Here is a 24,094-nt window from a genome sequence, read left to right on the forward strand (position 1 = left end):
ATAACTCCTGCTTCACATGAACAATAAGCTGTAAATGGAATCACAAGGCATACACTTGTTATTGTACCAGGCAGGGGAAGAGAGGTCATAGTTTTGGTGCCAATAGTTTTCCCAGCTTAAGCTTGTGAACAGGAAACTTCCTTTGATTTTTAATTTCCTGCCTATAACAGCCTAGCAGGCAGGCTGTGCCCTAGTCCCTTCTCTGTCTGAGGGGAGTCCTGGGAGTTAAGCATTCTTACTTAGAAGTCACTGTCAAGACCATTCACCTGGGCATCCCATGGTTTCTGGTCACTCATCTGCTACCTTATTTTTTGCTCATTTCTGCATAGGAAATGTACAATACAAATCTGAAGAGGCCACTCTTCTTAACCCACAAATGTACAGTGGTCAGTTTTCTTGGACTGGGTGATTTGTAGATGCTTATTTTCTTTAAAACATGGTGGAGGACTGAGAGTTTTCAGCTAGACTGCTGGAGGACGAATCTAACGCAGTAAAGCTCTGTTGTTATTCTTCTGGAAGTAAGAAAATGTCATTTAAAACTCCTATCACTCCTCACTGGTGCACACAAACTGGGTAGATAGCCCTGGACAGCAACCCCAGCAAGCTCAGGGTGGGGGGTGGGGCAGGGGCGTGAAAGGAAGCATCCTCCTGGTTAGTTGGTTTCTTCCTTTTTCTCCCCCTCCCCTCCCCTCCCCCTCCTTCCCCTCCCCTCCCCTCCCCTCCCCCTCCCTCCCCCTCCCTCCCCTCCCCTCCCCTCCCCTCCCCCTCCCTCCTCTCCCCTCCCCTCCCCTCCCCCTCCCTCCTCTCCCCTCCCCTCCCCTCCCGTCCTCTCCTCTCCCCTTCCCTTCCCTTCCCAGCATAGCAGCAGGAAGCTGGTTTAGAAGCAGAGCAGCTGAAATCTCACCAATGCAAGGATGAAGGAACCTTTTCAATGTCCATCAACTGACATGGTTGAGCTTAGAGTCTCCATTTGTCCAGATATTTGCTGTCATTATTTGGCTGGGTAGTGGTCCAATTTGTTCAATATAGGATACTGGTGTTGCAAGCAGAGGCTTAAGCTATTGAGCAACAACACTGATCCCTGGGTATAAATGGTTAATAATCAGAAATCCTAAAAAATATGGAGCAATAGTCTAGCCTAACAGTTGAGATTGCTGGTGCTGACCGTGGTAGATTTCCATCTTGGTTTGGACTCCAACCTCCTGCTTCTGAGTGGCACTGATAAGGCTCAGATAGCCAGGTTCTCATCATCCAAATGGGAGCCCTGATTTTGCTCTCAGCTCCCAGCTGCTGCCCCACCCACCCCAAATCTGACTGTTGTGGACTTTTGGGAGAGTGAATTAGTGATTGAGAGTTGTGCCTATCAAATAATACACAAACACAAATATGTACAAGATAGTCAGTTAAGACTACCAAGGAAGAAGTACATGATGTATTACATTATGTATTTATATATAATAGCAGAATAAAATGTGTTTATTAACACTAATCAAGTGATTTAATTAAAAAAGCAACAGTATAGAATATTTAGAAGAGTTGTTAGAGTACTCAGAATACATTTTCAACATTATTGCCATTTTAGAGAGCTGGTAAATATTAATTGGAATTTTAAAATTATTGCATTCAAGATTCATAGAGGATTATTAAAAAAAAAGACTAGTTGGAAAAGTTATGACAAAGATTATGCCAAAAAGCATAGAACACAGGGCTAAATTCCTTCCATGTCTTACTAAATTGATCTCCTCCTGCTTGAATGCCAATAAAATACATGCTTACAATGAATTTAAATTTTCTCCTGGTACATTTTACTGTTGTTGTAAATCGTTTCTTAGTTTGTGCCCAGTATCATTTCAGCAAAGGGAAATGGGGAGGGGTTCATTGGGTTATTGAGTTCCCACAAGAGGATTATTTTTTATTTTATGTGATGTTTACATAGTTGATCAGGATGGGAAGCACTGAGGGTTAGGGGAAAAAAAAGAAATGTTCTATTTCTTCCTCCTGTATCTGGGGGAGAGAGGGCACATAAGGGGAGAAGCCATATCCAGCCTCCCAACCGTCCCAGTGCCTGGGGATGGGGAATGGCCATCCCATATCAACCCATGGTCTCGATGTGGCGCTTGCTCCAAGAGTTCTGCCTAAGTGGTTTTTATAGTTCTGAAACCTCACCAATGCAAGGATGAAGGAACCCTTTCAATGTCCATCAACTGAGATGGCTGACCGTAGAGTCTCCTTTGCCCAGATATTTGCCGTCATTATTTGGCTGGGATAGTGGTCCAGTTTGTTCAGACCTCCTTCCTCTACCAGATGTCCTTAGCAGGCCCCAATGGGCTGCCATGTCCTGTACCACAGGAGGATTTAAACATCTACAAATGATGATGGTGGCCACAGGGATTACAGTGGAAAGAGGAACACAACACACACAGTGATTCTATCTGGCTCTCCTGACCCCTTTTAAAAGTCTTAAAGCATAAAATAATACTATTTTTAATATTTTGAAGTGATTTTAAGCATGCAAAAAAGAAAGGGTAAAATTAAATTCTCAACAGCTTTGGGGTTCTTTTCTTCTGTGAAGCCAAATGTCATCACTTCAGCCTGGGGCTTAAACTATTAGCCATTTTTTTTTTGAATTTTAACAGCTCTCAGAATCATCTTGCCAGGGACTCTTTCAATAATTGAAATCTCTAACCCAATTTCTCATTTTCTGATTTTCCAGTTATAAATACAGCTCACCCCATTATATGTGTGGACATTTAGAACTATCTTTGATCTGAAGTGCTGGCCAGTTCCAGAATGTTTTCTTGCTCAAATAAACTTTATAGAAAGTAACTTGGCTCTTTCTGGGAGGTAAAAGCTTAATTTCTCTTACAGATGTCATTAGATTGAGTCTCTAGACTTAGTTTATCAGTCCTTAACGCGAAGAATGCAAAGTTTGGGAATGGGAGTAATTGTGCAGTGGTATAAGCTTGTCACAATGGCATCCCATATTTAATTAATGTCCTGGCTTCTCCACTTCTGGTCCAGCTTCCTGGGTAACGCTTCTGGGAAAGCAGTAAAGGATAGCTCAAGTACTTGGTCTCCTGCCACCTGTGTTGGAGACCTGGATGGCATTCCAGACTTCTGGTTGCAGCCTGGTCCTGTTATTGACCTTCAATCCATTTAGGGTGTGAGCCAATGGATAGATCTCTCTTTTTCTCTATAGTTCTGCCTTTCAAATAAACAAACAAATAAATCTTAAAAAGAAATTTTCGTGAGTTTGAGGGCCATTTTTGTTCAATCATATCCTAGAGGTACTAGGTCAAGCCTGACTGTTTTATGATGGGTTCCATTTCTGATTTGTTGTAATGGTTTTATAATGCTTAGATATAATGCCTATTTCAAACTAAAAGTAAAGTAGACTATAAGCATTTATTTCTAGAAATTTTTAGAAATTATTTTTCTTTACAAACTATAAACAAGAGGGATGATACGTCTATCAGATGATTTCTTCTCAGTGTACCTCTCCCCCCGTGCTGTGTGTGTGTGTATGTGTGTGTGTATGCGTGCACATGTGTTTGCCTGCACACACATTCTTGGGGAATAGGTGTGGCATCTCATCAGAAGCTGCTGTCTTGATGTCAGCATCATCTCTGGCCTTGTCCAGAGTCATCACTGACAAAAGGCAGTGGTTTGCTGTTCAGAAATCTCCTGGGACGGTCTTCTTTGTGAAATGCAACAAAAATCCAGTGTGAGGTTTCACACCAACCTTTCTTTTGCTTGATTGGAGAGGTGAAGGAAAATGCCAAACATCATGAAATATTGCAAGGATCAATTTGCTATTCAGATTAGAAAAAAATAATTTACAAGAAGCACTCGTGGCATCTTTAAGACCCCTTTTCTTTTTACTTTAGTTTTCCATTTCCTTGGTTAAGAGTCCTCATTTGGCGTGTTGTCAGGGTTGTTTAAGCAGCCATGGGCACCCTGCTTTCCCCAGGTGATTAGTAATCACAGTGTTGTGCATGGAGAGGGCAGCATGGGCTGCTAACACAGCCAAATAGAATCTAAAACGGCTCCACACTGGTCGCTGAGAACAGATAATGACTTCATTAACTTCTGGAATGTCTGTGCATTTGTGTTGTTTCCTGAAGACACCCTCACAGGGAGAAAAAACACAAAAATCTAATGGGGTCATTCGTTCCTGCCAAATTATGCTTTCTCCATGATTGTAAATATACTGGCTGTGCATAAACATTTTTATCAAAATTTGCAGCCAAGTTCTGGCTAATCTGAAGGCCCAGCATCTTCTCATTTATTCTCAAATCTTCTGCCACCTTAAGGCAAGAATTATTATTAGTGTCATGGTATTTTCATTCCTTAAATAAATCCATTCTTATATATAAAAATGAAATAACTCTATGTGTCTTGATCCTGTGACATTCAGCAGACTTACCTGTAATTTTAGGAAAGATTTAGAGGTTGGAATTAAGAAAAATATTAGGCAGAAGGGCCTGAATTGTTTGGGAAAAGCCACTGTGAAATGGAAAGTTATTGTCAAAATGGTTAAGCGAGCAGAGGCAAAATACATTAAAAGAAAAAAGTCATGTAATTTTGTGTCTGAAACTGCCAGCAACAGGAGTTTTATCATCCATACTGTCATGTGAATATTTTCTTTCTTTTTTGCCTCCAGGCATTGAAATGAAACAAATCCACCACCCGCAAAAACCCATTAGCATAAACAATAAAAGCTGAATGGTCAGGGTGCACCCTGATAGCATTGAAATTACTTTAGTGAAATGCAGATATAATGAGAATGTCCATTTCAGAATGGTTTGCATCATAATAGACCAAACTGTCTTGGACTTTAATTCTGGGTTCTTTTCTATATGGCTATTGTCCCTTTTGAAAAAGAAAACATCTGTATCCTGGTACTTTTTTTTCTTCAATTTTTGCTTTTCCCCAAAGTTTTAAGGTGTTAGAATTTAGAACTTTTCTGAGTGTTGACAACTACCTGCTAATCTCACATCCCAAAGGCCCAGTGATGTTAAGCATCTCTCCCTGGGCAAAGACAACCCATAGTCCTTCTGCCTGCTGCTGCTGAGACCCCATGCACCTGCAGCTTTACTTCCAACAAGACAGCAAAATTTTCCCTTAGAAAAGAAGATGGGAAGAATACTACCACTGATCTGTGTATTTCACTTCCCTTACCTCTCTGTTCCTAAGTTTTTGATGAAAACAAACTCACTTGAATAGGGAATTTGTTATCAATACTATTTTTCTAATATATTACCAATTTTCAACCTGACTTTGTTATCTATATATCACAGTGAGAACTGGGAATATAAAGTCAGTTCTCTCTGCCACAATGAGATGGAGAACTTTGTATCAAGAGGACAGTATAGGACGATAATCTTAATTGTCTATCCGTGTGATTGGCTGAGAGATTCTCTATTCTGCCTTTTAAGCTGGTTTTTCTCTGACATAATTTGAAAACAGTACATCACACAGTGATGTGAATAAGGATGAGGTAAGGATGTAAGAGTGGAGTTTGTCTAAGGGAATGTATTGTAAACCTAGAGTGGAGTTCAGAAAGAGCAAAGAATGGGTGTCATAATGACTGGTGGGTGGTGGTGGTGGTCAAATGACTGAACAGAATTCTTCCCCCATCCACTGTGGCCTGTAGGCTAGTCTCTTCCCATTGTTGGACTTCAGGCTCTTCCTCAGTAAAACAAGAACTCCATCAAAAGGAGCTCTGATATTGTGTTACCTGTTACCTTTTATTCTTAAATGAGGCAGGTAGAGGGGGGACTTAACTTTAATAATTCTTTATTAATTTTTTAAAAATTAAAAATGGCAAATGTCATACATTCCCTCTCTGCATGGGAAGCCCTTTTTAGCTGGTTGGTCTCTGCCAGGGAACGGTACTGAGGAAGCATCCTGGGCGTTTTGGGGCATTCTGCTTGCAGGTGGTTCTATCTTCCTTGAATGCAGAGCTCTTCTGAGCAGCCAAAGAGTAGGATGAGATGAGGGGACCAGAAATGTAATTATAAAAACTCTCAAACTGGCAAGGTACAGTCTACAGGGATGCATGTCTCTTTAGTCTGCCTCCTTGCAGACGATTTTGCTTTCTCAATCCTTGAAAAGCTGCTCCAGAGTGTCATGCTGTATTCTCCTTTGGTAGATTCCTCATTGGATGTTCCTACTTCTCTGTCATGTCTCTCTTTGCAATGAGGTGTTTATACTTCAGGGTTCTGTGCAACTCATCAAAGCTTTTATGGCCAATTTAAGGGTGAAGTGAAATTCCTCAGTAGTAGATTTAATTTTCATCAAATGATGGCTTTCCATTCTTCATTATTTTACATCTGTCGTGTGATGTGGAAGAGCGACTGTGTGTAGATACAACTGCCCAGGTTGAAAGGATGGATAGGAATAGGTTATTTAGGAGCTTGCTTTTTGATACTTACAGGAAGCCTGTTGCCCTCGCCAGCGCTTTGTGGTCCATGTATCCATGTTCAGTTGGGGAAAATTACTGTAGGAAATTTATATGGGCATAGGTTTTATTCAGGCCCCAGAAACATACTATGAAGAATGTAAAACTTTCTTAATATGTGGCTCAATCTTGAGATATTAATATACAGCTCTATTGGTTTTTTCCAGTTCGTGTGTAACACTTGAGCAAGTTACTCACCTTCCTCCCACTTCTCTGTCTCCCTGATTCTACCTCTGTTCTAGTTGCCAGCCCGTGCCAGCTTACATCCATTCATTTATTCAGGAAACACTTACTGTACAGTCCTCATTGTGAGACACTGTTCTAGGCACTGAGGGTTCAACTGTGAAAAAGACCAAAAAGAAAAAAAAATCCCACCTTTGTACAGAGTTCACATTGCTATTAGAAGGAAACAGAAAACCCATAAAACGCATGTGGGTGAATGGTGCCAGAGGATAACGATGGAAGGAAGGGGTATAGGAAGTGCTGAGAAGAGGGTTAGTTTGAAAAGCATAAGGTAAGGCACAAAAGAAAATAAAAGTTGTTCAAAGACATAAGGAGGCAAATTAATGAGGCAGGCGAATAACTACTGAGCTGTGATTTTTGACCTAAGCTGCTGGAAGAATGGGATTGTTATTGAGTGAGAAGTAAAAGGCTAAACAAAGAGTAAGGTATCTGGAGTTTAATGCTTGGACATGGTAATCCTGAGATTTCTGCTCAACAGGGGGGTCAGTGCATGATGGGGAGTCTGGAATTCAGGGCATAGAGACAGGTGCAGCAAGGCGCCGGTCATTCACTCAATCTTAATATGCTCATTAGCTCGAGAGAGGACTGATTATTGTCCTTTCTTATTCCTAGTAGAATATGTGGACATTTTCTAACATGGTGGTTTTGAAACATGCTCAAGAGTTGCTTGACATTTTTCCATTTGAGAGATGGAGTTTACCTCTCCTCTAGGTCTTGGCAGGCCTTTCTGACTGCCTTAACCTACTGACTGTGACAGAACTGATTGAAGCTGGCACTTCAGAGGATGGGGTACAGATGTTTGTGTAGTGGGAGCTCTTTGAGATGTTCTCCCTAGGAACCCCTCCCCGTGCTCTGAGAAAGTCCAAAATGGAGGTTCCCACGGAGAACAGAGGTCCTCAATCACACTCCCAAGTTGATGAGCCACACCGAGTTGCAGGAGTGTGCCATCTTGGAAACACCTTGTGTCTGAATTGCCCCTGTTGCTGCTGCAGAGCTATAAGCATTCCACACTTAGTCTCATCCAAGTAGGTTTGTGGCAAGATGAGAAGTTTTGGTGTAAGTCACTCAAACAGCGGTACTCGTCTGAAATCTTATTGTGTGAAGTCTTAAGATCATGTCTGTCTGTTTTGTGCAAATGATTGTCCCTCTCAGTCCCTTTTATTCTCTGAGTACATAAAGTAGGCTTTCAATAGTTGTTCAAAATGAGTTACCCCCAAAAAAGCAGCTTTGGCCATTTCACAAAATGAAGAGGGAAGTTTGGAAGCATCAAGAACCCTTACTTTGGAAAAACAATAAGTTTGGGAAGAACTCAGTAGTTTAAATTCCACCCTTGGAATGTGAAAAAGAAGCAACACTTACTAGCAACTTATGTCATTTACTGAAAAAAAAAAAATACTACAAAACCTTTTCCAATAGAGAAGTGTTGGAAATGAGATGCAGTCCGCCCATCAGCCTTGGAGTTGGTGCGTCACTCCCTGGGAGGTGTTCTTTGTTGCTTTCATTGCCATGCTGGGGTTTCCTATTCCAGTCAGATTGGAAATGTACTCAACAAGGGACATATACGAAGGCTCTTCTGAAAGTTCATGAAAAATGGAACTGAAAGGTTATGTTTATTTTGGTGGCCCAAAGTTGAAATCCACATATACAAATGGTCTTCCAAAAGTTCATGAAAAATATATTTGAAAAAACTGGGCATGAATTCCAAACTCCATTTGCACCATAATAAATTCTCAGCTCCATTCTCCCCATAAACTTTCTCAGATGCCTTTGTATAGCAGGGTAATGAACATGGATATTGGCTGGTGACTCACAGCCTGACGACAGAGTGTGGGATTGTGTGATGGACACAGGACAGTGCTTTGGGGGAAATTAGGAGGATGGGGAAAGGTGGATACATGCAAGGAAGAAAAAGAGAAATGAGAATTAAATAGGATCTGGTGGGAAACAGGAACGGGGCTCAGATTCTCCTCTCTTCTTACCTGTGACTGTCGTGTTAGAACTGCACAGAAGAGAGCTGAACCGACAGAACACGGTGCTGTTAACACGACAGCGTGCCCATGGGGTGAACAGGAACTGAGGGATAAGTCAGACATCAGCAATAAATGATTCTTTGTGGGTGAAGTCTCTTCATAAACCCAGAAACAAAAGACACTCAGGACCTGGTCCAATGGCTCATTTGGCTTATCTTGCCCCTGCAAGTATTGGGATCCCATATGGGCTCTGTATCCTAGCTGTTACACTTCTCATCTGGGTCCCTTCTTCTCATCTGGCTCCCTTCTTATGGCCTAGGAAACTAGTAGAGGATGGCACAAGTGCTGGGGACCCTATACCCATGTGGGAGACCTGGAAGAAGCTCCTGGCTTCTGCTTTCAGATCGGCTCATCAGCTCAGTTCCAGCCACTGTGGCCATTTAGGGAGTGAGTCAGGAGATGGAAGGTGTTTCTCTCTCCTCTCTGTAAATGTGCCTTTCCAATAAAAATAGCTTTAAAGAAGAAAATCAGCCCTTGGTGTTAATTATTCTCCAGTAGGCATCTGGGGACATGAAAAGTTCACTACATCAGAAATAATAAACAAGTCAGAAAAATCAACACCAACCAGGAAATGACCAAATGAGAGGTGATGGAACGCCAGGAAAAACAGTAGATCATACAGTGGTTTGGTAATGGAGGACAGATTACAAGGTGTCCAGAAAGAAGGAGTGCAAATAGAAACTTGATAAAAGGCACTGGGCGAAAGAGGAGAAACAAGTGCGAGAACAGAAACGGGTGGCTAAGAAGGGTCAGAAGGAGGTTGTGCAAGAAGCTGGAAAAAGAAGGCTGATGAACTGTATTACAGTAGTCCATGAGGAAAAACAGAATAGTGTATTCAAGACCCAGCTCAAAACGTTCCAACCTAAAAGAACCGAATTTCTACATTGGAAGTGACTGTGGGTGGGGGTAGAAGGCAGGCTTTTGGCACTCGAGGATGACTGCTTTTCATTTCTGAGTGGGTTCAAGCTCTGGGTTCTCCACCTCGGATTCAATTTTCTGCTGCTGCTCCTCCTGAGAGGAGGTTGTGCCTTGAGGTGGTCCCTGCCCTTATGTGAGCTACCTGGATGTAACTTGGGCCTCCAGCCTCAGTCCTGGCTATTAATCAGCATTTGAGCAGGTGTAAGAGCTCTACCTTTCCAACCAAATTAATGAAAAAGGGAGCCTGGGACAAGGCAGTCCAAAAATCAACTTGGCACCTTGTAAAATGAGTAGACTTTAAGGATAAAGAGAGAACGTACCATCAGAGCTTCCAGGCAAGAAGATGAAACCAGGTACAAAGGAGAGATTGAATTAGAGTTTCTCCAAAATAATACCCAAAGCAAGGGAACAGTGAGGCACCAGCATCAAGAAACCCAAGGAACAAGCTGCCCTCCAAGTGTCAAGGTCACGGGAGAATCCATTTTGAATCTGATGGAATGTCAGAGATACTGTCCGTCGGCATCCTTACCTGCAGGTGTTTGCGTCACCAAGGGATTTCTGGGAACAATAGGACCAGGGAACATTTCACGTACTTGACTTACACACTCAGCTAAGACTAGTGTAAGGGGAGGATTGTAGAATGAAGAAAAGTTATGTTAAGTACTAACAAGGTAAAGCAGAAACTGAAAAATGGAGAGAGAGAGAAGGGGCATGTAAAATAAGCCCTGTCGTGTGGTAACCCGTGGAGGTATCATGCAGAAAACAGGAAGGGGTTAAGTATGGAAACAGGGATTTGGAGCAACACCAGGAGTGTAGGAATAAAAGTCAAGCACGAGTTGAATGTCCCTCATGTAAAACAGATGACCTTCAGAATTTTTTGGATTTTGGAATATTTGCATATAGGTCATGAGTTATCTTGGAAAAGGGACCCCAATCTAAGCATGGAATGAATTTGTTGGTTTTCTAAACATCTTACGTACTTAGCTAGAAAGTCATATCATAGAGTTTGAACTAATTTTGTGCATGAAACAGTTTCATGGCATGGAATTTTAGGTGCTCAAAAATTTTGGAATTTGGGGCTTGAGCAAAGCAAATTGAACAATAGTACAACAGGATCCCCTTTCCCCTAAAATAAAAAGTGAATTATAGGCTCAGTAGTTATGGTAAACAGGAGTGTAAACAAAGTGAACGGTTCCATCAACATGACTTGGTGGACTTAATTTGCTTATTGAAAAACATTTGAATTGGTATCTATAGCAAAAAGCCAGCTCTGCCCTGAGCAGTGACGCACTTGAAATGCAACCACCAAGTAAACTAAAAATAAAGGGGTGGGCAATGATTTACCATTGCAAATGGAAACTTGAGCATGGGAAGGGGAGAGTTCTAGTGCTGAAGTGGATTTCAAGCTCCAAGCAAAAGACAGAAAACTTAGAGCTGTAAAATGGCCAGTGATCAGAAAAGCATTTTCAGTAATACTTACAAGATAAATATAAAGCTGGAGCGAGCTGTTGTTTTTACCCAGCCAGTAAGAAGTGCTGAAATCCCTGCCAATGCGCTGATCGCTGGCCTGGCAGCTGCTGGTGTTCTGTTGGGCCCTACTGGAGTGTAAATGGATGTCTGTGATCAATCTCCAGTCTTATCAATCTGCTTCAACTTAAGAACTAAGACAATAAGTCATTTAATTTGTGATTTTAATATGCTAATATATATGTCAATCTGTATCAACCTAATTCTCAGTGTTGAATTTTTTCATAGGGAGGATATGTACCCATTTTCAGGTTCATGGAAAAAATAGAATTGTTTGATTCCCAAAATACTGAAATCCGTGCATTTTGGATACATTTTGATTTCCTTTGTATATGCAAATTTCAGAATATTTTTGGCACCAAAGCAAACATTTAAAAAATTTACATTTTATTTGCCCATGAGCAATTTTCTACTTTTTAAAGATTTATAGAGAACAAATTTCACAAATTTCATAGCTAGCTTTCAAAATAAGCATTTCTAGTTTTATCTTCCATAAACTTTTTCAAGTACTCTCCTACAGCAATTACATCTAATTGCCTCTGTTAAGGCAATTCCGTGTTCACCAAAACAGGATACCCTCAGATGCATTTTACTTATTTGTTCACACTGCACAGGGAGACTATTTTGACTACTCTCCTGGGTTAGTGTTTGGTTTCGAAGGCTGCAGTCTGAGGCTCACCTGGGCTTGGTGCAGTCTCATGTCAACCTACTTGACCAAGCACAGCCTGACAAACAGCAGGGACAATGCGTACTCAGACCTCTGCCACAGCAGTGAGATGCGGATGCGGTCTAGTCGAAATGCTAATCAGCGAGTTCAGCGAGTCTAGTGGAGGCGGGATCTTTGTGAGCCAATTAGAGTTAGCTAATGTCACGAGGGTGAAGCCATTCTGGAGAGACTGGTGTCCGTCTAAAATGCAGACCCGAAAACTTCACCGTGAGGATGTGGAGAGGCGGCCGCCATCTGCGAGACGAGGAAGGGGCCTTTCCTTGAACTTGACCCTAAGTCATCCAGCCCCCAGAACTGGAGAAAGAATGTTCACTGCCACGGCTGCCCAGTCTGGGGCACTCTGATATGGCAGTCTGCACAGACTCACCCAGTGAAACATTATGTATATGTGACATTATGTTAAATGACAAGCGGGGGCGACTTGGCTCCCCAAAGGGAGACTTGGCAATATCTCCAAGACATTTTCGATTGCTAGTGAGTAGGGGCCGTGAAATAAATGTCCAGTGGGACCCAGGATGGCTCACAACTAACAAAGCATTACTCCTTGATAAACATCAGTAGTACTAGGTTAGAGATAACCATCCGTCAACCGGTCCTAGTTTTCATGTCCCCGGAAGTTTGCTGTCTTGGCACACATTTGAGGACGACATACGAGTCATGACGCTGCAGCCACGTCAAACATGCTGGTTAACCCTGTGAGACATTGTTCTAGAATCGTATGATACATGTGGGCCCCACTCTCCTACTCAACTGACACACAGGGATGAGTGCTCAATGTGGGAAGACCCCTCGCTGGTCTGCAGCTCATCAGATAATCAAGAGGGTCATTTCAGAGAGCTCCATTCCAGTCTGATGGTGTCTTCCACCTGAAGAAAAGTATGTCATCTTGGAACAAGCTCGTCTCCGTGCCTAGGCCTGCCTTATTTCGGAGCTTGCCTCTTCCTGTGACATCGTAAGTAAGGCATCAGGTGAGTCTGCCTTTCCACGCATTCCTAACGACTCTGACTATGTAAGATTTGTAGTCATCCTCCAAAGAACAGTCTTGCCCAGGGTTATTTTATTTAATTTATTTATGTCATACAGTGTAGAAAGCTATCATGTCATAAGCAATGGTTCTGTACAATCATCCTGCAGAAAAAGTTTTTGGGAGAATCCTTGGTTGTCGGAGACCAGCGAGTACTCCCACCCACCCCCCACCCCGCAAAGTGCTTACAATGAACAGGGATTCTTCTTGGTTCGTTTGTTTGTTTGTTTTTTAATCAAAGATCCAAAGAGACATGGACAAAAAAAAAAAAGTTCAAATTCCCGATGCCTAACGTGTGCATATAAAACAGGCACAAAGAAATAAATGTGTATCCTCTTACTTCCTATATCACAAATATAGCAGAAGCAGCAGTCTGTACAGTCATGGGAAGAGAGTCTCGAAGTCATCTGCAATACTTAAAAAATGTTGAAAATGCATAGTGATCAGGAAAAGAATACTTAGGCAACAGAAGCAGCTGAACTCCCACGTACACAGGAAGCAACCCCCATCGATTCTTAAAGCATATTTCAAGGAGGACTTAATTGGGCCACAAACCACAAGAATAATATACAACTGGCTAAGGGGCTATGTGATAAATAATCAGGAGAGAATCTATTCATGCACTAAGTTTGGTACAGTTAAATTCTTTACAGTACACAAAATCTATTCATGTAGTGTGGTGATCAGAGTGTCAAGAGAAAATACATTACTGATTTGTATATTAATTCAAGTTCAGGCATCTACTTGTGTTACAGCACAACTGTCAAAGGCGAAAATGAGTAAATAATAAAAGCGGAGGGCTTGTTTTCTCCCCGTTATTCTAGAAACGGACACCGATGGGCAGTGAAGCAATGGTTTGCTGTCCAACGTCAGAGGCTGCTGTGGCGGTCGTCTAGTTTTGCATCTGCTCGAAGAACTTGTAGGTTGGGTTCTCGTAGCCGTTCTGCTGCATCTTGGAGAGGTGGCGCTCCTCCGGGGTGACAGCCGCGTCCACCTGAGAAAACAGGAAGGGAGTTGACTTCCAAAAGCAAGCCTTGAAGAGTGTGCAGCAATACGCGTGCGCAGTATTAGAACAGCAAAACATGGTAACTGTAGGACATGCGGGATTTTCTCCTTTATCTCCTTGACTTCTCAGCCCTTTGCCCACTAATTGTGTACTTGCTGTCTCTCGCCACCAGGTGGCGCTGAGAACCTTGACCGTGCAAAGTGGCCACTAGTGGCTTTTGCTTCCTCAACCCCACAGTGACTAGGTAAATCTGGGGCGATTAGGTATTTTGTAACTCCGTGTTGGCTTCATAAGGGATAAACAACTTTGGTGGAAGGCTGTTTTACTTCCAAGTATGGTGGTTAACTAGATAGAAATACAACAGCCTTACAGAAGGGGATTCACTAGAGCGAACAGGGTGGAAAGACCAACTGGCTCTCTAAATCCTTCTCTCCCCAGGTTTCTTGTAATCTGCCCATTTTGATCCCGTTTCACATACGCTGGAATGTTAAGTCCGACAGTCTTAATAACTGAGGCAACAGGTGGGAGTGGGTGTTTGCAGCAGCGGCTATGGCACTGCTGGATCCCAAGTGGGAGGGCCTGGAATCGGTCCGACCCAGCTCCACTCTGGGTTTCTGCTTCCTGCGGATGGATGTACACCCGGGGAGGCAGCGGGCGATGGTTCGAGTTCACAGCTCGCTGCCATACGTGCGTGAGGCCCGGGACGGTGTCTGGGCTCCAGGCTTCAGTCTGGCCCAGCCAGTCCTCTTGTGGCCATGTGGGGGGAGTCTGGAGGGGGTGGACTAAGTCAGCGGAAGCACATGCAAGGAGCTCTCACTGTACTCTTTGGACTCTTAGTATTTCTACAGTCTTTAGTACAGAAAAAAAAACAGTACATGTAATCAACAACAGTGTGTCCCTGGTGCCATTTCTCCTTTTTTCCTTGTAGCCCCTTGGATAAACACACATCAGGTTACATTCTTCAAATACATGATGCTTGTGCCAGGTGAATCAAGCTTAGCATTTTTTAATAGTCAAAACCACCAGAATGCACACCCATGTTATCAGAAGGACCGAGAAAAATGCATGCCGCCCCGTTTTCCATAAAGGGACAGCCTCATTTCCACATGTCAGGCCCTGCCTGTCCCTACAGCCTGGCGTTGTCGAGTGACATTTGGCATCTCGTGCAGTCTCTTCCCTGCCAGCCCATCTGCCCTGGTCCTGATCCCACCCAGCTGCTCCACTGCCACGGCGTCTCTGAACCTGACCTGGGAATCTGCCAGGGCGCCCGACGTGTCAGTGCCCAGACACTGGGCCTAAGGCTGGAGCTGGAGACGCCGTGACCAGAGCCCCTGTGCTGGCCAGGGATTCAGACCCGAGGACACAACCCCAGGTTTCTCTAGGGGCCTTTGTGTAACCCCAACTCGGAGGCTGACGCGGGAAGTGGAATTCCCCTGGGCAAGCTCCAGGCAGCTGCAACAGACATCTTGGACCTGGATGAGGCGTTCCACGTCTCAAGGTCTCTGTCATGGAAGGACACGTCTCCTGGCAGCTGTCTGCATTTTCCCCCAGTCATAGCCTTGGGTAGGTGTTTCCCCTTAGAGCAACAAGCTCTCCAGAAGCGCCCCTGCTCACAGGTGTTGCTCAAGGCTCTGTTCAGCATCACTGCCCTTGGGGAGTCGGTCCCAGGTGCAATTCCTACCCTCCCCTTGTCCCTCTGATTTGCATCCTTGTCAATAATGAACTCACCTGGCTTAACTGGGAATTGCGTCATGAGCTACAGGTTTGTTAAATTCACACCCCACCGTGGAGGGTTAGTGAGAAGAATGGGAACGTTCAGGTTATGACCTGCTTGCCAGGGCCTGTCTGCAACAGTATGCCCCTCGAATTTGAGCATCTCTTGGCTTTGTGTCACTGTGATCTGGGAGTGCCATGTTAAAAAAAATTCGTTTATATCAATCACACAGTGGCCGTGTTTTTGCGTGGGTGGGAGGAACCCTAACACTGGTGGGTAGTGGGAATATGACAGCTTCATCTGCTCCAGGCAGCACCTCGGCCTTCACGCCGGCTGCCAATAACCATTTGCATTCATCCAGGGTAGGGACACCTGCAAGTGCAGTATCCTTATTTGCTCTTCAAACTCCAAAGCCAAGCACGCGAGAGCCTGCTGGAAATTCAAGGGCCAGAGGTTGGAGTGCCATCCAGACACCGACCTCTTGGCCACGGCCTTGGTGCTTCTGGCAAATCCTTAGCCTTTGTCTCTGGGAGGACAGCAAATGCTGCTATTCCTGCTGTGGGGCAGCTTGGGCTCAGACTGCAGGGGGCTCAGGAGCTACAGGAAAAGGCATTATCTGTACACGGTGGCACCTCGGGGATTTGGAATAGATCTTTTAATCCATAATCTCCTGAAAGATGGAATAGCCAAGTACTCATCTATAGAGAAGGCTACCACTCAAGGAAAAGTTGAGGGAGGGCCACTGGCCCTGAAGGTTCATCAGTCCCCCATGGTGGCTGAACCACAGCAGTGACTGGGGCTGCCATGTCAATGGCCAGCCGCGTGGGGGCCTGTGCACCAGCACTGCGAGCCCATCTCCCTCACTGCACAGCCAGGGCAGGCTGGAGCCAGAGCTGATCGTCCTGGAACGGTGAGGTTGGGACAGAACCTGCATCCTATCCATCCACAGGGACATCTGGTGGTGGCTGAGGTGACAATACACACACACACCACCACCTCTGAATATCCTCTCTTGGCTGGGTGAGACAGCCAGGCAGCTCATTTGTAGCCTGGCTCTTGGTGCCAGGCGCTGTTTCTGCAGAGACCTGGGGCTCGTTGCACTGTGCTGTGGTGTGGCTGCTTGGGGTGGCACACACTGGAAGGAGCAACGCCCAAACAGCTGAGGACTCACAGTGGTCCTGGGCCCTGGTTTTCCTCTGATGATTGAAATCCAAGGAGATAATTTGTTAGTAACTGGCCGAAAGAAACATTTAATCCAGGCAGATGCAAGAGTGCTGTTGGAAAGGCGGCCAGTTACCCTCCATCCAAGACAGCAGTCTGTACATCATATTTTGGTCTTAAACTTGATCAATGTATCTGATCCAGCTGGGGAATTCTTTCTTTTTAAAGATTTATTTATTGTTGCAAAAAGGCAGATTTACAGAGAAGAAGGAAAGACAGAAAGATATTCCAGCTGCTGGTTCACTCCATAAACAGCCACAATGGCTGGAGCTGAGCCAATCACGAGCCAGGAGCCTCTTCTGGGTTTCCCACACGGGTGCAGGATCCCAAGGCTTTGAGCCATCGTCAACTGCCTTCCCAGGCCATGAGCAGGGAGCTGGATTGGGAGGTGAAGTGGAGCTGCTGGGACAGGAACCAGTGCCTATTAGGGATCTCACACTTGGGGGTGAGGATCAGTCAGTTGAGACCGTTGTGCCTGTCCCAGCTGGCGAAATTTTGACACTACCCTTGCCTGTTTGGATGTTCTGTTTGCCTAGGTGTGAGCTGGCCCTTGGGTATGCGGCCTGCACAGCAGGACGGGGAGCTGCTTCTGCCTGGCACCACGGGGCGCTGCACAGGCTGACCTGTGCCCTGCTGCATTCTATCATATGGGGCTGTATTTGGAGATGGGACCTTTAAGGGGGCTAGGTAAGGCTCCACGAGGTGACCCGACTCATCTGACTGGGGTCCTTCCAGGAGGGCAGGCCACGGAACGGAGTGAAGACACAGGGAAAAGATACTACATCTGCAAGCCAGGGCCAGAGGCCACAGACCGCACCAGACCCCCTGACACCTTGACTTTGGCCTTCCAGGTTTCAGAACTGTGAAGAAATACCGTCGCTGGTGTTTGAGCCTTGCCGTCTGTGGTCCCTGGCTGTGGGATCCAATAGAAGTCCTTGGGTCTCCGGCACCAAAGGTGCAATTTTTACTTAACAGAAACCGAGCAGACAGGAAGCCGGTCCTTGGCAGGCTCCTCAGCTCAACACGGTCATGTTTGCCTTTTTTTTTTTTTTAAGAGCCTTTAGTATAAGGAGACTTCACAAAGCTAATGAACAAATGGAATTAAAAGATGGGCTTCTTTTGACACAGAAGCATTTTGAAATCCACTCATTTTTCACAAAAACTTCGAACACTTTGTATATGGAAAACATTTTTTTGTTTGTCCAAACACCTTGTTAGAGTGAAAAAATAAACAGATGTGAGTAGAAGAGGAACTTAAGTTCCTGGTGACACAGCCTGCACGGTGCCGAGGGACCCCGGGTGAGATGCGCTGTCGGAAAAGGAGCAGCATCTCCAAGGAGATGATGTCATTGTTGGTTTCTCCGCTGTGCCCTGTTGAGCTCCTCCTCCTCCTGGGAGCTGCTGATGTCAGGGTGGCCCTCCCTGCCTGCCGCCCCTCTGGGCTGGGCCAGGATAATCAAGACTCAGCCCATTTGCAACGGCAGCTCCTGCACACCCGTGGTCCGTGGGCTTTCTAGGAAGTGAAGAGCATGCGGTTTATGGCTTTACCGAGTTTACTTAGACCACACTTGCCCTCTTCTAGTGGGCTGGAGTATATTTCCTTGGGGTGAGGCAGGTAACTCCTTGGGACTGTCTGGCAACAGTAGCGGGGGAATGTGTGGGAAACTCTGGACTTTGACCTTGACCCATACTCGGTTTGACTGGGTGGGACTTGTGCTGAGGCCTGTATTTGCCAACAAAGTGAGATCAATTTGGACGATCACTCAGGTCTATGTGCAGCTCAGATTTCAGCAGCTCTAAGGTTTGCTGTCTTACTGTCTCTAAAGACAACTGGCTAAAACATCGCATACATAGGTTTTTAAAAAAATATTTCTCAATAAAAGTACATCCTAAAAGCAATTGAATTCTAAAAAAAAAAAAACCCCAAAAAACCTTACTTGCAAATTTTGTTCCTTTCTTGCCACACCCTCTCTGAAGTATGAACTTTAATTCTATTTGGGGGCCCAGTGTGCTAGCCTAGCAGTTAAAGTCCTCACCACGCACTGGGATCCCATGTGGGCACCAGTTCTAATCCTGGCAGTCCTGCTTCCCATCCAGCTCCCTGCTTGTGGCCTGGGAAAGCAGCGGAGGATGGTGCAAAGCTTTGGGACCCTGCTCCCGCATGGGAGACCTAGAAGAGGCTCCTGGCTTCAGATTGGCTCAGCTCTAGCCGTTGCGGTCACTTGGGGAGTGAATCATCGTATGGAAGATCTTTCACTCTGTCTCTTCTCTATTAATATTTCCTTTTCCAATAAAAAATAAATCTTTAAAAAATTCTATTTGAACAATCTTGTGGCAATTGTATCATGTTGCACTGGTGGAATCCACTAGTTCTATGCTATGTATCCCTGCGAGCTTGGCTTGTGGGGACACAGATTACGAGGCAAATGGGGCCGTGAACGTGACTGTCCCTTGTGTATCTGCACTTCCAGTGTGCCAGTGCAGGAGTTCTGAAACTAGAGTATTTCACAGGGAAGCCTAGGCCAGCAGGCTGAATCTTGAGAACCTCACATATTTTCTCTGAGCCCATTCGGTTCAATGTGATTTCTTGCAAGACGTCAGTGGCTTTCCTAGCCATCATATTGCTTTCTGTTATCTGGTTTCACTCACAGGTCAGACTATTGAGGCAAAAAAAAAAAAAAAAATAGAAATCTGGGAATAAATGCATTCCAATTTTCTTTTTTGGGAAAATTAACCTCCCAATTCCTTTCTCATATCTGATACTTTATGTTGTTTTAAATGTCCAAGGGCAAATAATTTCAACGTACCTGGTAAGATGAGAAAAGTGCCATATCAATGCTTCATCATAGTATGCACAATAAATTAGAACGAAAACCAAAGCAAGAAAAGAACAGTTGTGCGCTGAGCAGCAGGGAGGAATGCTCATTTTCCCCTTCCCCAAGGAAGAGGTTCTGATGGCCTGGACCATCTTCCGGAACGGACGACCAGTCTAATGCTCAGCATCTTTTCTCTCCGTCTTCCCCTCATTCCCACTCGCACCGTGCAGCCCGGGTTACCTACCTCCACCACCCCGTGATGGATGGACGTGTACTGCTTCTTCTTCAGCATCACCAAGGTGATGACAATCACTGTTGCTATGACGACACCGCCCACCATGAGTCCAATGATGGCGCCTTTGTTTGAACCCACGTCTTCAGCAAAGAACACCTTGAAAACAAGTCAAGGGAAGCGACTGTAATTACGGAGAATTGGATGGAGTCTGAAAAAGCCGCGGTGTAACCCCGCCCTAACTCAGCGCTACACTGTATTTTTTAAAACACTATAAACATTTTTTTTTGAGAGGCACGGAAATGGAGAGAATGCCTGGGGCAGATGCCAGGAGCCAGGGATGCAATCCAGCTCTTCTATGTGAGCGGCAGAGACCAGTTATCTGAGCCACGGCTGCTGCATCCTGGGATCTGCCTCGACAGGAAGCTGGGGAGCCGGCACAGAGCCTGGCATTGAACCACATGGGATGTGACACCCTAAGTGCTACCCCTGCCCCCCGAATCTTCAATTCTTTGGTTGATCACCTATTTGGTGCTTACTTCATGATTTATGGCAGGTGGCCACTCTTAGTCAAGGCAGTCTAATCTCCACCCGCCCCCCCCATCTGTCAAAACAGAAGTCTTCGTGGACCGTAGCTTGTTGGCAGGTGGTACACTGGAAGATGGAAGGGAGGGGAGCTCTTGAAGCTACTGAAAATATGAAGGGATCATGGTTACAGAAGGATTTTTCCAACATTTTTCCAGTCACAGCAGCTTTGAAACTGGGAGCACTGGTGTCTGAGCGTGCATAGCCCTGCCCTAAATGCTTCTCAGAACTGCAGAGCAGCTTTTTAAAATGCACAGACATAAATATTCTGAAATGAGAGTTAAACAGAATCTGCTGCTAGCCGCATTAATTTAGCTGGAATATAATTACTTTGAAAAACAATGCTTTTATTTCCATCAAGAGCGGCAGTGGGCAGCAAGAATTTTAATAGTCATACACAATTTACATGGTTTTACTGCATTGTTTCCAGAAACTGAAGCTTAAAAAGTTACTGTTTTCTAGCTGTTTACTTGAGTTACACATGCAAAGAATCCGGAAAACACTGCAAGAAGTTCATTCTGTGCTGGAAGTTTATTGCATTATATTCTTTTTAAAGCAAGTCATTCTTTTTTTTTAAAACTATCTATGTGAGTGAAATCATATGAGCACATCTTAACGCTTACCTTGTTATTCAAAGAAGGTGATCTTACTCCAGATCAAATAATAGACAATTACCAAACACATTATTATTTTAATAAAACTTAATGAAAACAGTTTCCCTAAACACTGTTTGTAACATAGCTTCAAGATAGCAAAATGAAAAGGTGGGTGTGTTTGACACAGGTTAAGACTCAGTCTGGGACACCCACATGCACGGTCTGGTGTTTGCGTTCAAGTTCAGCTCTGCTACTGATGCCATAAACTTCCTGTTACCACTCCTCCTGGGAGGCAGCAGGTGACGGCCCAAGTGCTTGGGTTTCTACCACCCATGTGGGAGACCCTGACTGGGTTCCAGGCCCGTGGCTGTAGCCGTCCCAGCCCAGGATGTTGTAGACATTTGTAGATTGAACCAGCAAATGGAATATCTCTCCCTATCCTTCTGCATTTCACATAAAATGATTCATAAATACACATTTTAAAAAGGATTACAAAAATGACTGATTTTCATTGTTAAAACTAACACTGTTGCCATCTGAACTAGCAGCCCAAAAGAGCATGTTGCACAAATTTCTAAAAGGGTGTTGCTCATGGTGTATCAAATTAGTGATAAAATTAGAATCATTCATAATTGTTCCTTCACTAACCCAAAATGCTACCTCAATAAATTTATAATGGGCAAGTCATTAATTAGCTAATGACACAGGCATGAGGTAATCAGGAATGACTGCAAGTCTGGACATATTCCTATGTCTTTAAGAAAATACTGTAATTTTACCATATTCATCGCACTAATTATAGTACATTATCTTATCAACTAGCTCAGTAAAGGGAGCTGATTCTCTTAATTACTGCCGCCACCATTAGTCACTGTCGTATTCTAAGAGTTAGTGTAATTATCAAGAAGGGCTTCCATGACACAGGATGGAGAAAATGCAGATCTGTGGACAAGACTTAAGATTTCTGTTCCAGGAGAATCAAGATGGCAGAATAGGGTAAGGACAATTTAAATGGACAGAAAAACATTTAATCAAGATGAAGTAGAGAGGACATATTTCAGGAAATATGGACAGAACAACAGCAGAGGGGTACCTGGAGACTGACAGACACAGGAAAGCAGTGGACACAATGGTGTGGTGTTGCAGTGACTCATACTCCAGCAGCATTCAGCTAATGGCGATCTGAACTCCACCAGCAGCCAGAACTACACCAGCAACCAGGTGGGGAGGGACTTTCACTGGGAGCTTGGGATGTGAACCCAGACAAAGAACTGTCTGTCCTGCTGGTCCGTTTGATTTGACCAGGAACAGAGACCGAGCAGCAGATTTCAGACGGGCAGTGCGGGAACAGGGTGGATTTCATAGCCCAGTCAGCCCCCTAGAGCCGAATAGGGCACCATTTTGTGTAAAAAGGAAAGGACAAGGGAAAAGACTGAGCATGCTCTGAGCTGGGAGTAAGCTCATTTCTGACTCGGTGAACTGCATCAACGTGGCATTCTACGGGTTCCACCCAGGGCAGGTCTGGGTAGCCCTCAGATCTGATGGCCAGGAGATCAAGAACTGTAGTAGTGCTAGGTCAGGTGCCATTTTGTACACTGTGGCAATAGCTTTAGGACTGCAGGGGACAACAGTGAACTGTGCATGTGCTGAGCTCGCGAGAACTTGCTGAGTTCAGCGAATTGCACTGGTCCCACAGGGAAATAATACCAACTGTGGCATTGTATGGGTCAAAATAAGTCCATGTGGCACCCAGACCTAATGTCCAAAAGGTTTCGACAAGATCAGCACCACCAACAACCTAACTAAGTAGGACATCTGGTGTCTCTCTAATCCTAGGACCTGCTCCAACCGGAAGTGGGAGAAAGGTTGCAGAGATAACAGTGCAGCCTTAGCACGGTATCACAGGAGGTGGAGAGTGGTGAGCCAGGAGCCAGGGCTGTGGAGACCATGGTGGAAATCTGGCATAAGAATCCTGGAGGTTGTGGCACAAGTGGCTGCAAGCAAAGAGTTGTGTACCAACTTCAATCAGTAAAATCGCATTGGAGACCTGTGGGTGACACAGCTTAGAAACCTGTCCAAAGGAGAAAACTCTGCTAACCAGAAGTACAATGACCAAGAGCAAAAGAAGAGATAAAGGCACAATGAATATTACCGAAAACTCCCCTGCAAAGGAGCAAAACCCCATGCCAGCCTCAGAGTTAACTGAGGAAGACATCGAGAAAATGGGGGACACAGAATCCATAAGACTCATTTTGAAGCTTCTGATAAAAAATGATAAGTTCATGCAAGAGTTCAAAGAATGTAAGGAGGCAATAAAGCAAATCAAGGCTGATATATCAGAAATTAAGACCACAGTAGAGCAAATGAAAACTACAGTGGAGAGTCTCCAAAAGAGAATGAAGCAAGCAGAAGAAAGACTCTCAGAATTGGAAGATATTTCCTGTCATCAGGGGGAAATAAACAAAAAGCTGGAAGCAGAGCTGGATCAGGCCAAAAAAAGTATTCAAGAATTGAAAGACACTATGAAGAAGCCAAATATAAGAGTTATGGGAGTTCCAGAAGGTGCAGAAAGAGAAACTGAGTTTACAAATGTATTTAATGAAATAATCAAGGAAAATTTCCCTAATCTGGAGAAAGAATCGGGAAACAAGATCCAGGAGGGGCACAGAAGTCCCAACAGGCTTGATCAAAAGTGATCTTCACCAAGACACATGATAATCAAGCTCTCTTGATTGAACGTAAGGAAAAGATCCTTAAATGTGCATGTGAAAAAAAATCAATTGACATATAAAGGAAGGCCAATTAAGCTCACAGGAGCTCTCTCACAGGAAACTCTACAGGCAAGAAGAGAATGTTGTGACATATTCCAGATTCTAAAAGAAAAAATTGTCGGCCTAGGATAACATACCCTGCAAAGCTTTCTTTTGTCTTTGAAAATGAAATAAAATTCTTCCAGAGTAAAGAAAAGCTAAAAGAATTTGCCTCTTCAAAC

General features: G+C 44.3%; 1 protein-coding gene across 10 annotated transcripts in view; it reads right to left on the minus strand.

Moving 5' to 3' along the window:
- Positions 1–12,948: 12,948 nt before the first annotated feature.
- The window catches only part of LOC121156772 (amyloid beta precursor protein), a 248,055-nt gene continuing 236,909 nt past the window's right edge, over positions 12,949–24,094 (minus strand). For all 10 annotated transcript variants that reach the window (XM_040980686.1, XM_040980688.1, XM_040980685.1 and 7 more), the window contains 2 exons: positions 19,934–20,080; positions 12,949–13,926 (listed from right to left, as the gene is read on the minus strand). In XM_040980686.1, coding sequence (XP_040836620.1) covers positions 13,825–13,926; positions 19,934–20,080 — 249 coding nt within the window. In that variant the 3' untranslated portion in view covers positions 12,949–13,824. The remainder of the gene's footprint in view (positions 13,927–19,933; positions 20,081–24,094) is intronic.

The sequence above is a fragment of the Ochotona curzoniae genome, unplaced genomic scaffold (genome assembly GCF_017591425.1).
Source record: "Ochotona curzoniae isolate NIBS_2020 unplaced genomic scaffold, NIBS_Ocur_1.0 contig_3498, whole genome shotgun sequence".
Classification (NCBI taxonomy): domain Eukaryota; kingdom Metazoa; phylum Chordata; class Mammalia; order Lagomorpha; family Ochotonidae; genus Ochotona; species Ochotona curzoniae.